The sequence below is a fragment of the Branchiostoma floridae genome, chromosome 11 (assembly GCF_000003815.2).
Source record: "Branchiostoma floridae strain S238N-H82 chromosome 11, Bfl_VNyyK, whole genome shotgun sequence".
Taxonomy (NCBI): domain Eukaryota; kingdom Metazoa; phylum Chordata; class Leptocardii; order Amphioxiformes; family Branchiostomatidae; genus Branchiostoma; species Branchiostoma floridae.
The window spans coordinates 18282323-18298492 of record NC_049989.1 but is presented as its reverse complement, the minus strand read 5'-3'; the positions used below and the strand labels follow the sequence as shown (position 1 = coordinate 18298492).

Sequence of the window (16170 nt, the reverse complement as noted above, 5' to 3'; positions counted from 1 at the left end):
TTTATGCATAGATTATCTAATGCACATTCATGCCATTAATATTGTAGGTTTACAACTTATATAGAGTCATTCCGTCAAAATAAAGTTAGGCATCCATACAGCCTACGAGTGTAAAATTGTATTATACTAGTGCCGAGTACTGAAGCATTAAGAGTACAACTTTGTAGCTATAGAGTCTCCAGATGAGAATAGTGGAGGATGATATGACATTTCTTTCAGCTTAAGATTGAGCTAAAAGACAAAATAACCCTTTTCCACTCTTGATTTGATGTTTTAAAGCAATATTCGTGCATGTAAAATTAGTAAACAATGACGCCATCCTTTATATACGATTGTCTTCATTGTTTACTAATTTTACAGAATTCTGTGTACACATCGAATACAACTGAAGATCGTATTCAATGTAAACACAGAATTCTGTGTGCATTTTAAGATATATGTCTAGGTGTAGTTTTTCATATCTAAACATTTCTGCATTCTACATAACAGCCAACTAAATGGGAGCAAAGGGTTGGATTGATTGAGTAGAACAATTCCATTTTTTTTTTTTTTTTGCTTTTCTCATTTTGTTGCTTTTCTTAACTCGTGGACAAAAATTTGTATTTAGAATTTCAAGGATTGACAAGATATACAATGGTTCGTTCCATAGAAATTCTCACAACAAGAAACAATTTCTGGGAGATTTTTTTCTCAAAAGATATTTACTCTCAAGAATTTATAGACATTCAAATCTAAATTTCTTGTTTTTCTCGTCTTATAAGTTATACTTCTTGTCATGTTTAAGAAAATATTACAATTTCAAAAAGAGCAATCTTACTTCAAGATGATTTAATTACCTAAGATTATTTTTTACTTAAATCTTTTTCTTAAACACAGAAAGTTTTCTGCTTGCAAGATAGTTTTCTGTCTACAAGAAAAAAAGAAGAAAGAAAAAAAGGTATTTTGTATCGTGAACAATGTTTACAAGTTGGAGGACGTAACGTTACGTGTCGAGGCCGCTTTGTAAAATGCATTGTACACAGACAGTGTGTTAGCGTTGTGTCCGAGGACTTGGCATTTGTGATTACTAAATTTCATTGCACATGTATAAATGATAACATTTCTTCGAGATGCATAGTATCAGTAAGCACAAATTCTGGCCAACAACCCAGGAGTTAGACGGTTAGACATATCGTATCAAGTAGACACTCCTTCTGAAATGCCATGTAAGGCTATAGAGCTTTCGAGGAAACTGAATGTTTGTGAGACTCATTAGTGATGATAAAGTAGAAAACTATACGGTTCAGGTATTTTATATGGAAACAGTCCTTCATCAAATTTTCTGAGCCTACAGCGTTACTTTCATATTTAGGAGATCGTGATTTGAATATTGTAACAGTGATGATTTGATTGTATTGCTTCGTGACCGAAAGTAAGTCGTACGAATATGTACTCAGAGGTTCTTTTTCTGCGACATTTCAACGTTGTTGTTTTTTTTAAATATGATTAATACTTGTTTTTCCTGCATGCCGTCATTTGAATAATGAATAAAGATTTGTTCAAACTAATCTAACTTTGTCCAGCTGATCATTACCTCCACGGAAGGGAGTTTCATATGAAGTATTATTACCTCCATGAAATGTCATGGAGGTTATATTTTACCATGCGTTTGTGTGTGTGTGTGTGTCTGTCTGTCAACATGATAACTCAGGAACGGCTGGATGGATTAGTTTCATACTTGGTGTGTTGGTGGGGTGTGATAAAAGCTGGAAATGATTAGATTTTGGGCCCCCTAGCGACTTTCCTTGGTACTGCAGCGCAACTTCCGGTTTTGCTATCCAGGTTCTGAACAAGATATGGTTCCAATTTTTAGGTATTAGATAGCTCTTCTGCTCAGAAATAAGTGACAAAAGTTTGGGCCTCCTAGCGTCTAGTTTTGGGATTGCAGGGACATTTTTGTCAAAAACTTCTGAAGTGGATAACTCAAGAAGGGAACAATGGATTTTCATGATTTTTGGTATGTAGGTACCTTAGGCAATGTTTTACAAGATGAAATACTAATTATGCAAAATTAGATTACATTTGCATAATTAATGAGCTCATTCTATCATAGAAGTTTTTTAATGTATCTCTTGTACCGGACATGATATGGTTTTGATATTTAAGTGGTAGTTAGCTTTTAATGTCATGACATAGTGGAGCAAGTTTCAGTCCCCTAACATGTAATTTTGGAACTGCAGGGGCGTTTTTGTCAGGACACTCCAAAGAGGATAACGATAGAAAGGAATGATGGATTGCCATCATATTTGGTATGCAGGTAGCTTAGGCAAAGATGTTCATAATGATATACATTTTATGCAATTCCATTGTTTTCAATAGCTGAACTTCAGTAAATGTAACACACGTAAGTTATGATACCAGGTGAAACATAAGCAGATACCAAATATGCAAATGAGGAACTGATTTACATAATATGTACAAAAATAGCAAATCCGCATAATGACTAATGATGGGAATTTCATACTTGTGACATGTGAACGTTAGCCAATGATGAACATCACCATGCGTAAATTACGTAAATGTATAAGTCATTTGCATGAAATTTAAAAAAGCTCTAAATTTTTCATGGAGGTATGAGGTCGCCGAACTCTAGTTGTGTGTGCGTTTGTCTTTCTCTTTGTCGGTCAGCCATGAAGCGGTGGCTTGTGATGAAATCGAACATCGAAGAGAATATTCCTCTCGTAAGTGTATACGATAAAGTGGCAATCAATAAAATATGTCCCAGCAGCGGGTTGCGTAATTGGTCTGGCACATGAAGTTTTACATAACGTTACGCAGAGGTAAGAACTCTTTAAATAACTAATTCATGCAATTGTAATATTCATAGGACCGTTTAACTCATTTCAAGCCTGTTTTGTCTGGAATAGGCCCTCTGTGTATAATCCCGTGTGATACCATAGCACAGCAATAGATAAGCGCGTCCTGGCAAAACAATTGTTCAGTTTTCTTCTCCTGGCTGCCAGCTGTCTACTGGAAGGCAAAAGAGAGTCACCAAATCACATGAGACCAACGATGTTTGTTGTGAGCGTTGCGGCGAACTAATAAGGTATTTCTGGCTTATTCTACGGTCATTTCGTTCTGTAAGAAATACAGCTGCTGCACATGTACTAGACAAGTGTATTTTCCGACAAACTTAAAGATACGAGTCGTGTCCATATTCTTTTGAACACCTGTGATACCTGTAAAGCCGATCAAGAAAAATTGACTTAATATGTACATGTAGATTGCATGGTAGATAAAGTTCGCGCCGTCTAGTTTTTGTTGAATGCAATTCGTTTTTGTATGAGTAGGCGTGGGTGTGCAGCGACTAATTAGCGGGTTCGACTTTATAGTTCGTGAGCTTGCCGCTATGTTTACGGTGCTGAGAGTGTTACCTGCCCACCCAGTTAATATGCAAGCTTTATGTCATACCTGGGCCGCGATAACGTTCGATACAGGTGTTCCGGACCGGGTGATAAAAAACCGTATCACACAGGCTTCGAAGTTTTATCACACAGGCTTCCATCCAATAATTCGAACATACTCTGTGCACGCTGAGTGCGACGCAGTCGAAGATTCGAATACCTGATTCGGACGTTAGAACATTGATGTTGTAACAATTTTTGTTCGAGGGCGGCAAATTTTCTAAACTTCTGGCGCATTTTGGGCCAGAGCACAATGAAGAGTCGTGTTTCGAATCGAAACATGTGTTTTCTCAGGTGGGTATGACATAAATAAAATACAACACCAGCCCTCTCGCGGGTCGGATCACCCTCAGGCCTTCGGCCGCCGGGCGATCCGACCTGCGGTCGGGCTGGTACCTTGGGTGATACGGAAAACAGACTGCATTCTATATTTATTGACACGACAAAAAGTACAGTGACTTTTATATGGTCAAATATAAACTACAAAAAAAGTGGATACAGAAAAACTCTTCAAACTCTAACGTTACTATCATTACTAAACAATATAGGATAATAAGAAAACATGCATACAATCAGGTCATGGGGCTAAACATGGGTGTCACTACCTTTTCTAATCACAAAGCAATCTTTTATGTATTTACCTATCTCAGCATTATGAGGGCTGTCGAATCTAAAGACATAGTGAAATCTAGTTTTGGTATCTAGTATCTTAAAATCTGAAGTATTTAGACATAGGAATGTAACTTATTGCGTAACATATCATACATAGGGTACTCCATGACGAAATGAAATTCATTTTCAATTTGCATTGGACAAAATGGGCAGAACCTTTGGTCAGGGTTACAATGTGGTATCTTCCTGTTTCCATATTCAATTCAAGCGCAGGCCGGGGAATGTTCACGGGATCGGTTCCAAATACATCGCTCACGGCGAAAACTAGAAAGGCTCGCTGAAAAGACAGGCAGTAAGAGACTATGTTGGGCCAGTGGGAGAAAAGATAACAGCTATTATTTATATTTTTACCTATTTTGGATACTGTCTGTTTCGGAGCTGGACCGTGCGGTCCGGAGCTTCACTTTGACGGGGTGTAGATCGCATATGATCTACTGACTTTAAATGTGATGCTGTTTACGTGCTTATACATGTCAAGCGTTGGCTTGTTGATTTGGCTGTTTAGAATGTACTATATCATGAGTGTGAATAATTACTGAATGAATGAAGACCTTTATTGCACGTTTTTGCCCCACCGGGCTAAGTACAGGTCAATGGTAACAAAGGTAAACATGTAACAATGGTAACAATCATATACATTTAAATGTAACGTTACATATAAACATCTAATCTACTCTGGTACATTCGAATTCATCTCGCTTCTTGGTAATTGCATAAATGTATCTCGCTGTATGGTTGGTTAGAGTTACTTTTGTCGAAGGCTGCAAGGAATATGAATTTCTCTTTACTATTCAAATATCTGAAGTGAGGAAATTTGCTTAATAACACATAGTCGAATAGAATGTTTCTAACGCTATCATACAAAGGGCAATCTACAGTAAAATGTACCTCGTCTTCTACTTTACCTAAACTACAATATTGACAGATTCTTTGCTCTAGAGGAGTGTGGTTATTTCTTCCTGATTCGATTCGCAATTTGTGACAACTGATTCTTACTTTTGTCACGGTAGATCGGTGGCGTACATTTGGAATCTTAAGATAATCTTCTTCGTTATAAGATTGCTTTGATAATCTGTACGTTCGTAGTTTATTTTTCGCATTTGCAATCGTTGCGGATTTCAGATAAAAAGGTCTGGAAATGGATATCTTTTAAACACTGATAGATTGATGAAATAATGTGTGGCGTATTTGAACCGTTTGGCTGAGCGCTTTGCCATACGAAAGCATAACCACATTTCTCTAGAGTATTGCGTACACCAGACGCCCAACACTTTGCACCCGATGCTTCTAAATTTATTTGGCACAAGAGAGCATCTGCTTGAAGGCTGTCAGCTGGCACCTTCTTGTAAAGTCGAATGAAATACTTGATGGCATTTAGGGAGGCCTCCAGATGAATGGGGTACCTCCCTAGTTCTGTCCGTGCTGCGAGATTACTAGTTACTACTAGTTCTTGGGATATTGAGAGAATGTTTGCAAAATTTTAAATGTACAGATTCAATCGGACAAAATTTTGGGCTTTTGAAAGGCCCCCATATTTCAGACCCATACAAGAGTCGAAAAGCTTGTTTTTAACGCTTAGTGAGGCATTGGCCTTGTCTAGCGACAGTCTGATGCTAAACAAAGATTTTAGGCCCTTGCTGTATAGATGTTTGTTGTTGGCCAAATTTCCAAAAGGCGTTTGTGTCTTTTTCCATAAGAGAAGAAAGTTGATCCATAATTTGCTGGTGAAAGTCCCTCTTTTTCTTTCTTAAAAGTTTTGTGTATTCCTTCTTCCTTCTAAAGAACGTGTCGCTCACGTGCGGGTTTGACGTTGTTGTTTGTTGTTGTTGTTGTGTTTTTTCAAGCAAAGCAGCTAAGTTCTTTATATTAGTTGCCATTTCACTTCGGTACAGCTTTTGTCAAACCATTTCTTATTACTAGATTTTAATGGGCGTTTCTTATTATACAATGGTTTCGGTAAATGTATGGATTCCACTTTGAAGTCGCTTTGGTTTGTTTTTCTGTGCATTTACTTGGGTTTAGATTTATATCCCCGTCTTTTTGCTACTTTAAATAGTTTGTATCCTCTTTGAGAAGGGAATAATCCTGGTTACTGTTGACCTCCATGTTTTTGTGACTACTAGAAATGACGGAAAGCGACGCAAAGCAGCCGGCAGAAATTTTAGTGTTGGGGTCTGGGTTGACACGCGCCGCGCCCCCGCTACCACCGCCTCGCAACCTTGCGTCAGGAGAGCAGGTAACGGTGTCTGGGCCAGAACACAATGAAGAGTCGTGTTCCGATACTCCTAACACACCGGAGGGTACCGACGACCGCGGACATGAGGACGCCGAGACACCTCGTGTTAGCTACAGAGGTACGTCCGGGTAAAAGTCCAGCGGTACAGCTGAAAACTTGTGCACATTTTGTCCAACAGCACCAAATGTCGCACAAGTAGTTGATTTTTTTTTTGTCTAAACAAGTACAAATGTGAAGCCAAAAGTGCCAAAAACAGCTGGGAACTGCCCGACAATGCGGTCCCTTTTTCCAACTAGTAATAAAGCTTAAAGCAGCGGCTACTTTGGTGATTAATTGCCTCTCTTTCCTTTGATAGAATAATTGTAAACTCACAGTACCATCTTAGAATTCATTTTTTTCAGCGTCCTTAGATTATAACTTTTCATTGCTTAATTACTCATATCCAGCAATCATGCTCGCTCATTCACTCAATCCGTCACTTAATCAATAAATCCATCAGCTTTACGTGATCACAAATTTCAATCACTGAGTATTGGTTCTTTTGTCATTAGTGCCATAAAAGAGTTATGATATAACGGCAACATTTTGAATGATGAAGAAAGTTATGATTTTGTACTTACCAAATCTTAGATCGTGCCATAGGGATGTGGAGCAAGATGAAATCCAGCAATATCTGCTGGTTTCTACTGGGGTGTGTCTTTGTGATTGGAACAGTTGCCCTCGCTGTAGGCCTAACCGTAAGTCACATAGTCTTGGCCGTAACTAGCGGTCGGTACCGGTACGGTGTACCGATACAACACCGGATTTTCCTATTAGACCGGTCTGGAAAAATGGACCTGAACAAATTCGGTAGACCGCATGTTCGGCCTATTGGAAAATGAACAGATTGTATGATTCACACGTTTTGGAGCTTACCGATCGAATTAGAGTAGAGTCTATACTCATTTCTACCAAGTTTACACTCAATCGTACAGAGGTAGTTAGCCTTGTAGGATTTTAAAACGACGAATACTCCACAAAACAGTCTTTGAAGCGAAATAGACCACTGTTTTGAGTATCGTCCATTCACAAGTTTTCACATACAGGTCCAGGTTTAGGTCCGGACCTAGACCTGATCCTATGGACCTGAACCGAACCTGGATCTGAATTTTCCGTACCGGTACCCACCCCTAGTCGTAACCGTAAGGTAAGCCAACCAGTATCTATATCATGACTGAAGTTATAGAACACTTAATATCACACACAGAAATTAAACTAAAGGGACTTATATTACCCCTCTAAGTTTTTCAAGCGAACTCCGTCGACATTCTTCAAAGAATAAATGACCCTCCAGTGAACAAGCTGGGTCGACGGAGTTCGTCCGAAAATTTCGAGGGGTAACTAAGTCCCTATACTATAGTTTAATTTCAATTCAGTGTTGGATATAAAGTGGTAGCATTTTTTATAATGTATTCTACCAAGTTGAACATAGATGGAATTTCATGTTAATATTACTAAAGTTATTCACGATGAAACTGAATATTTGATATGATATGATATATGATATGATATGATATGATATGATATGATATGATATGATATGATATGATATGACTTTCTAAACGGCGTGGGGGAACGGCACAGTCCTGGCTGCAGAACAAAAGCAGCCGGGTGTGCTTAGGGTTGGGAAAAGCGGTCTGAACTTTTTTGCGTGCAAAAGCCTTTCTCGCCAATTGGACGGGGAAGCACCTCCCGCCAAATCCTTATACCCCTATCACATTTGGCGAAAATCGATCGGACGACGATTCTGCGGCAATCGCCCGAGCCTCGCTTATAATAATAGCTTTATGGCACAACAATTTTACAAGGTACAAAGTATAGCTTATATGTGCCAGGGGCGGTTTTCAGGTGAAAAATACGCGCAACCCTCTGTCAATCTTAAATATGGCCGATCTTCCATCAATACGAGGATAATGTGATAGGGGTATAACCAAACTTTTAGCAGCGTAAGGGCTTTATTCCCTCCTGTTAGGGTTCTAAAATTGAGCATCTGTTTATACAGGAGACACATGTTTCAAAGAATCGCTTGGTGATCTGGGAGAAGCTACAAAAGTCTGCTGCTCCTTGGAAGACAACATCCTACAAGGTTAACCGCACGAAGCTTGCCCATCTGACTCCACTCTCGTCACCACCAGCATTGAAGTGGACAGGACCATCATTCAGTGCTGTTACCGACAGCGAGACAATGCCAACAACCATCATAGCTGTGTCAACCTTAGGTAAGTAATGTGCATAACTGAGCTCAGGCAACAGGCTCCAAATGGGCATTTTTGGCCAAACTACGGCCAACGTACATCCTACGGCTTCCAATTACGTGTCAATAGTTTTAAGTTTGAAATCTTTGACAAAGTCTTTTTTATAACACAGACATTGATGAATGTACTGAGATGCCGTGTCAGCATGGACGCTGTGTAAACCAAGATGGCGGATACAACTGTATCTGCTCACCTCGATGGACTGGACAGAACTGTCAGCAAGGTGAGTTCAATTATTTTCCCATAGCAACTAAGACGAAGAGTGCCCCCCCCCCTGTTTTCAGTTTCTTTGAATGCCCAGTATATGTAAGCATTCTTTAACTAGTTAATGAGTTGATGAATTGCCTTACCTTAACAGACGTCAATGAGTGCAGCGGAGAACCATGCCTACATGGAGACTGTCAGAACAAAGATGGCGGATACAAATGCACCTGTAGGCTAGGCTGGACTGGTTGTTTTCACGTAGTCAACAAGCCGAACTTGAACATATTTGTTAGATTGTCTGTATAAGTAACATTCATATTTCTCCATCACCACACAGACATAGATGAGTGTTCCAACAACCCATGTCAGCATGGACGCTGTGTGAACCAGGATGGCGAATACAACTGTACCTGCTCACCTGGATGGACTGGACAGAACTGTCAGCAAGGTGAGTTCAATTATTTTCCCATAACAACTAAGACAAATAGTGTTTGAATGCCCAGTATATGTAAGCATTCTTTAACTAAAATTTATTTGATGAGTTACTGAATTACCTTACCTTAACAGACGTCAATGAGTGCATCGGAAACCCCTGCCGATATGGAGACTGTCAGAACAAAGATGGCGGATACAGATGCACCTGTAAGCAAGGGTGGACCGGGCATGACTGTCAACAGGGTCAGTTGTTTTCAATAGACATATAGTCAACAAGTCAATTTTCAAGATCATTTTTAGATTGTCTGTATAAGTAACATTCATATTTCTCCATCACCACACAGACATAGATGAGTGTTCCAACAACCCATGTCAGCATGGGCGCTGTGTGAATAAAGATGGCGGCTACAAATGCACCTGCAAGCCTGGATGGACTGGACAGAACTGTCAAGATGGTAGGTTTCTTCTGGTGCAGATGTTATGTCAGCAAGTTGTCCTTTTTTGTTTGGAAAATATGTTAGTCTTTGTTTTCTTCCTTTCATTACAAGAGTTCTCCGTTTTCTCTGACCATCATTTCAGTTTTGTCATCGGGGAAAATGTCAATGTGCCACTGACTCAAGGTAGTTGATACTACCTGAAACGTCTAAACCGTTCCCAAATCACTCAGCTGCTTGTGTAACCGCCATTTGGCACATTTTAGGTATATCTTTTCTGTCCTTCATCACACAGATATAGATGAGTGTGCCCGAAAACCATGTCAACATGGACGCTGTGTGAACCAAGATGGCGGCTACAAATGTACCTGCAAGCCTGGATGGACTGGACAGAACTGTCAACAGGGTGGGTTGTTTTCATGTAGCCAACAAGCCGAACTTTAATGTAAGTTTTTAGATAGTCTGTATAGGTAATATTCATATTTCTCCATCATCACACAGACAAAGATGAGTGTTCCAACAACCCATGTCAGCATGGACGCTGTGTGAATAAAGATGGCGGCTACAACTGTACCTGCAAGCCTGGATGGACTGGACAGACCTGCCAGCAGGGTGGGTTGTTTTCATGTAGTCAACAAGCCGAACTTGAACATAATATTAAACTTGTCTGTATAAGTAATATTCATATTTCTCCACCACCACACAGACATAAATGAGTGTTCCAACAACCCATGTCAGCATGGACGCTGTGTGAACCAAGATGGCGGCTACAAATGTACCTGCGACCCTGGATGGACTGGACAGAACTGTCAGCGTGGTGAGTTGTGTTTATCCAGTTTTGTTTGACCTATTTTTCTTCAACTGTCTGTCTAGTAGTCGAAATGTATTTCGAGAAATTCATAACTAGAACGCAACCGTTTCCAATTACGTATCAATAGTTTCAATTCTCTGACAAAGTTTATTTCCTATAACGTTAACACAGACATCGATGAATGTACCAAGATGCCGTGTCAGCATGGACGCTGTGTGAACCAAGATGGCGGATACACCTGTACCTGCTCACCTGGATGGACTGGACAGAACTGTCAGCAAGGCGAGTTCAATTATTTTCCCATAGCAACTAAGACATAGAGTGACATTTTCCCCTTTGTTTTCAGTTAAAAGTTTCTTCGAATGCCCAATATATATAAGCATTCTTTACCTAGTTGGTAGTTACTGAATTGCTTTACCTTAACAGACGTCAATGAGTGCAGCGGAAACCCCTGCCTACATGGAGACTGTGAGAACAAAGATGGTGGATACAAATGCACCTGTAAGCAAGGGTGGACCGGGCAGAACTGTCAACAGGGTGATCTGTTTTCATATAGTCAACAAGCCGAACTTGAACATAATCTTTTTTTAAGATTGTCTGTATAAGTAACATTCGTGTTTCTCCATCATCACACAGATATAGATGAGTGTTCCAACAACCCATGTCAGCATGGACGCTGTGTGAATAAAGATGGCGGCTACAACTGTACCTGCAAGCCTGGATGGACTGGACAGACCTGCCAGCAGGGTGGGTTGTTTTCATGTAGTCAACAAGCCGAACTTGAACATAATATTAAGCTTGTCTGTATAAGTAACATTCATATTTCTCCATCACCACACAGATATAGATGAGTGTTCCAACAACCCATGTAGGCAAGGACGCTGTGTAAACCAAGATGGCGGATACAACTGTACCTGCGAGCCTGGATGGACTGGACAGAACTGTCAAGATGGTAGGTTCCTACTGGTGTAGATATGATGTCTGCAAGTTGTCCTTTATGTTTGTTTTCTTCCTTTTATTACAAGAGTACTCCGTTTTCTCTAATCATCATTTTTTTTACATATCAATTCATAGGATATAAATCTTACTCTGCAACAAGTTCTTCTCATTGTCACTGCAAAAGATAGTGGATGCTATTTGAAACGTCTGACCGTTTCCAAACTCATATCCAGTTTCTTGAGTACCTGCTTTTTGGCATATCTTATTATGAATTGTGCCAGAGTGAGGTTCGAACCTCTGAGATCTGATCGCCTGTGCCACCTACTAATGACTTTCTTTGTGTGACAGACACATCTCTGATAGTATATAACATACATTCGCAGAATTCCACTAGGTGCCATTATACCGCTACCTCAAAAAACATTGTTATAGAAGACTTCTCAAGATTATTTATATTTAACATTCGGTGTTCAAAACAATCTTGGGAAGACCTCTATACTAACGTTTTTTGAGGTGGCGGTATTATGGCACCTGGTGGAATTATGATAGTCGATGTTAATCACTGTTGTCTTCTACAGCCCCGCGATGTCAGAATGGGTGGCACAAATACAACAACCACTGCTACAAGCGGATGTCAGACAGAGTCGGTTGGTCCACAGCGAGCTCACGATGTAAACAACACGGCGCAATGCTTGCCTCTATCAAGGACCATGGCGAGAACAACTTCATTTTGGATCTCTTCTTGAATGGTGGGTAATATGGAAGCTCTTTTTGTCATTGGATAATGACGACTTTGCAAGTTTTTTGTCTAAATATGAGTCGTGCATGGTGTATTATAGAATAAGAGGAATTTTCCTGAGCATACAATGTATACAGCCAACGCGTATCGTTATACACATAAAAATCCTAAACTGTTTACAGACTGAAAATCCCCTAATATATTTGGCTTTATATACAACCATATTTCAATTCCTGACATGCTGTCCAAGAGTAGCTTGTTTTAGTAATAATGCGTCCACTACAGCAGCAGATAAAGTATCCGTCAGCCAAATGTATTGGGGGATTTTTCAGTAAAAGTTTCTTCTTTTGGTTACATCAAGGTCATTATATAGGGCAAGGAAAAAAGACGTGGCCAAAGAGTTGTTCACATTGTAAAAATGAGAAACATCTTTGGAGAAATTCGTCGTCCTTCAAAGGACGGTGTTGTAAAGAAAATCATTTAGGCCTTGCGTTAACCATAGACGCTGTCCTTCCTTGGACCTGACCGGGTCCTATTCTTGAATTTCCTACGACTGAGTCGAACTGAGGTACCAAATATCTTAGTAAAATGTCGGACTGTTTTCATTTCAGAACCAAATAAAAATCGCCTCTTCGTTCCGTCCTTATGGCTTGGTCTTCATAAAGAATCAGGACAATGGAAGTGGATAGATGGATCGCTTTTTGACTACACCAACTGGGCTCCGGGTGAGCCGAACAACAGTTGGCTCTTCTCGAATGGCAAGGGACAGAATTGCGGCTCCATGCACTACAAGGTGTGTGCTTATTCCCTCTCTTGTTTAGTAATCTAATCTTGAGTAAACTGACCGTTTTCAAACTGGATGGCATTTGAAAACGGTCAGACGCTTGATGACCAGACAGTACCCGCTGTCTTTACTTAGTGACTGGATGAGAATCTGGAATGATTAAGTTTTAAACCAAAACTCTGAATTGACATTGCTGAAAAGAAGACAATTCTAATATGTTTCAAAAGAAGAAGACGAAATTACTGTATGTTACTAAGTCAATCAGTTCCTGTTGATTAAATAAATGAGTTGTCTCACTGGGTAATTTTTTTAACCTTTATTGAAAAATCAGAACAATGACACACATTGTGACATTTACATGTATAGCTTGATAACTACATCTCCGACTACGGCAGATACATAACTATAAAACTTAACAATTGGATCTCGAAATCCTGGACGTTGTTACATTTACAATTGCATGTACAGCTTCATGACTGCATCTTCGACTACAACAGATACTTAACTATAAAACTTTACAATTGGCTCTCAAATTTCTAGACACTTACATCACTTTGAAACTACTAACACTACTTTAAGTATACTCAAGTAGTCTATGCTTTACGGGAAAATGGTAGGACCTCTCACTGGGTAAAGGGTAGGACCACAAGCGCCAGGAAGTTCGACGCGTGGGCCTCCTTCCCCGTTGAGGGTCGGATTGATTAGAGGTTCCTCCTTTCTATTAAATTCGCACAACGCTAAACGTGAACAGTATGTTCAATTATCCATAAAAAGAAACCAAAATATTTGAGAAACCAATATTCCTGACTTGGAGTACCTGGTTACAATTTACCAGTTTATAAATGTCATTTTTCTGACTTTCCATGTGAATTTTGGAACAGTGTACTAGTAGTTTATCTTACATTACTTTGTTATTCTTGCGCTTTGCTTGACACTATCTGTATTTGTTTTCAATGCACTTTTGAAATGCCCTTTGACGACGACATGCTTCAGTGTGTTGTAATCACGTCATGTGATTATATTTTGCAATAAAAACCAATATATTCTGTTTTACCATGCTGTAATATTTGGCAAACAGATTGTTTTCATTTGCTTGATAGTGGAAATGTAAGAGAATTGCATTGCGAAAAATATAGTCATCCTGATGAAATACTTGCTGTGTACCATTATATATATATTAAATGCTAACAATTTACAGAAATTGTTAGCATTTTTCTGTAATGTATTCTACCAACACAGATGGATTTCCATGCTAATGCTTTCTGTATCATTTAAACAGACCGGCAGAAATGTACTTTGGGAAAAAACGAGGCACGCGGGACAGTGGAATGACGACCGATGCAGCATTGACAAACCCTACATTTGCGAGAAACCAATTTAACAATGTCTATAGTAGAAAACAAACTTTGTTCCAATCCAATATTGCTGAAGTTGTGTGTGCAAAAACAAGTACCATTGGCCACTCTGAAAATATCTGCACTAGGTCTATCAAAAAACAGATGTTCTTACTTATTGTGCAGGAATGAGTGATTAACTCCGTACTACATTTCTATCCAACACAGATCAATCTTATGCTATTGTGATTATGCATAGATTATTTAATGCACATTCATGCCATGAATATTGTAGGTTTACAACTTATGTAGAGTCATTCCGTCAAAATAAAGTTAGGCATCCATACAGCCCACGAGTGTAAAATTGTATTATACTAGTGTCGAGTACTGAAGAATTAAGAGTACAACTTTGTAGCTATAGAGTCTCCAGATGAGAATAGAAGAGGATGATATGATATTTCTTTCAGCTTAAAATTCAGCTTTAAGACAAATTAACCCTTTTCCACTCTTGATTTGATGTAAAATTAGTAAACAATGACGCCATCCTTTATATACGACTACGAGGGGCGTTCAATAAGTAATAACTCTGACTCATTTCCCATAGCAGGAGATTAATGAAACTTGGCACAGTTATTAGTCTTTCTCTTCATAGGAACTACCCAGAGTTATGCATTTCTCCCATCGTTTGATGCAGCTCTGGACACCGTTTTTGTAGGACACCCCAGGTTGGTCCTCCAACAGATGCCTCATCAATGGCAGAAGAGGAACGACCAGGTCTGGGAGCTGTTTCCACAGACTTCCGGCCATGTTTGAATTCAGGATGCCAGCAATTTACAAGGTCATATGATGGGGCATCATCACCATAAGTTTCTTTCATTTCATCAAAAGTCTCCTTAGGTGTGCGTCCTTTCAAGTACAAAAACCGGGTCACTGCGCGACACTCAACTGGCTCCATTTCACACCTGGTCCATTTCACACCGAACTCAGTTCAAACACCAGTAAATCAGAAACCGCAATTAGTTCAGAGCTGTTTTTTGCAACATAAATTATAGAGATATGAATAATTACACATGCAAAATTTCATCTAGATCAGACAACCGAAAGTGGGTCAGAGTTATTACTTATTGAACGCCCCTCGTATCTTCATTGTTTACTAATTTTACAGAATTCTGTGTACACATCGAATATAACTGAAGATCGTATTCAATGTGAACACAGAATTCTATGTGCATTTTAAGATATATGTTTAGGTGTAGTTTTTCATATCTAAACATCTCTGCATTCTACATAACAGCCGACTAAATGGGAGCAAAGGGTTGGATTGATTGAGTAGAACAATTACAATTTTTTCTTGCTTCCTTTTCTAATTTTGTTGCTTTTCTAAACTCGTGGAGAAAAATATGTATATTTAGAATTTCAGGGATTTTCAAGATATACAATGATTCTTTCCATAGAAATTATCACAAAGAGGAACAATTTCTGGGCAATGTTTTTCTCAAAAGATGTTTACTCTTAAAAAATGTATTGACATTCAAATCTACATTTCTTGTTTTTATCGTCTAGTAAGTTATACTTCTTGTCATGTTTAAGAAAATATTACTATTTCAAAAAGAATAATCTTACTTCAAGAAAATGTACTTAAGATGTTTTTTAACTTGTGGACAAAATCTTGTTCTTAAATACAGAATGTTTTCCTCTTCAAAGAAGTTCTCTGTGTACAATAAGAAAGGAGAAAACAAGATAAGGCATTTTTAGAGTGAACAATGTTTGCAAGTTGGAAGAAAGTAATGCCACGTGTCGAGGCCGCTTAAAATGTCTTGTACACAGACATAACGTTAGGGCTAT

The 16170-nt window shown here is 39.0% G+C and overlaps 1 protein-coding gene across 1 annotated transcript in view; it reads left to right on the top strand.

Moving 5' to 3' along the window:
* LOC118425306 (fibropellin-1-like) overlaps window positions 1-12225 on the top strand; it is a 29515-nt gene extending 17290 nt beyond the window's left edge. Inside the window, exons 9-17 of the mRNA XM_035834112.1 lie at window positions 6239-6469; window positions 8526-8609; window positions 8758-8868; window positions 9417-9527; window positions 10220-10330; window positions 10956-11066; window positions 11166-11276; window positions 11371-11481; window positions 12047-12225. Coding sequence (XP_035690005.1) covers window positions 6239-6469; window positions 8526-8609; window positions 8758-8868; window positions 9417-9527; window positions 10220-10330; window positions 10956-11066; window positions 11166-11276; window positions 11371-11481; window positions 12047-12225 — 1160 coding nt within the window. The remainder of the gene's footprint in view (window positions 1-6238; window positions 6470-8525; window positions 8610-8757; window positions 8869-9416; window positions 9528-10219; window positions 10331-10955; window positions 11067-11165; window positions 11277-11370; window positions 11482-12046) is intronic.
* Window positions 12226-16170: the final 3945 nt, after the last annotated feature.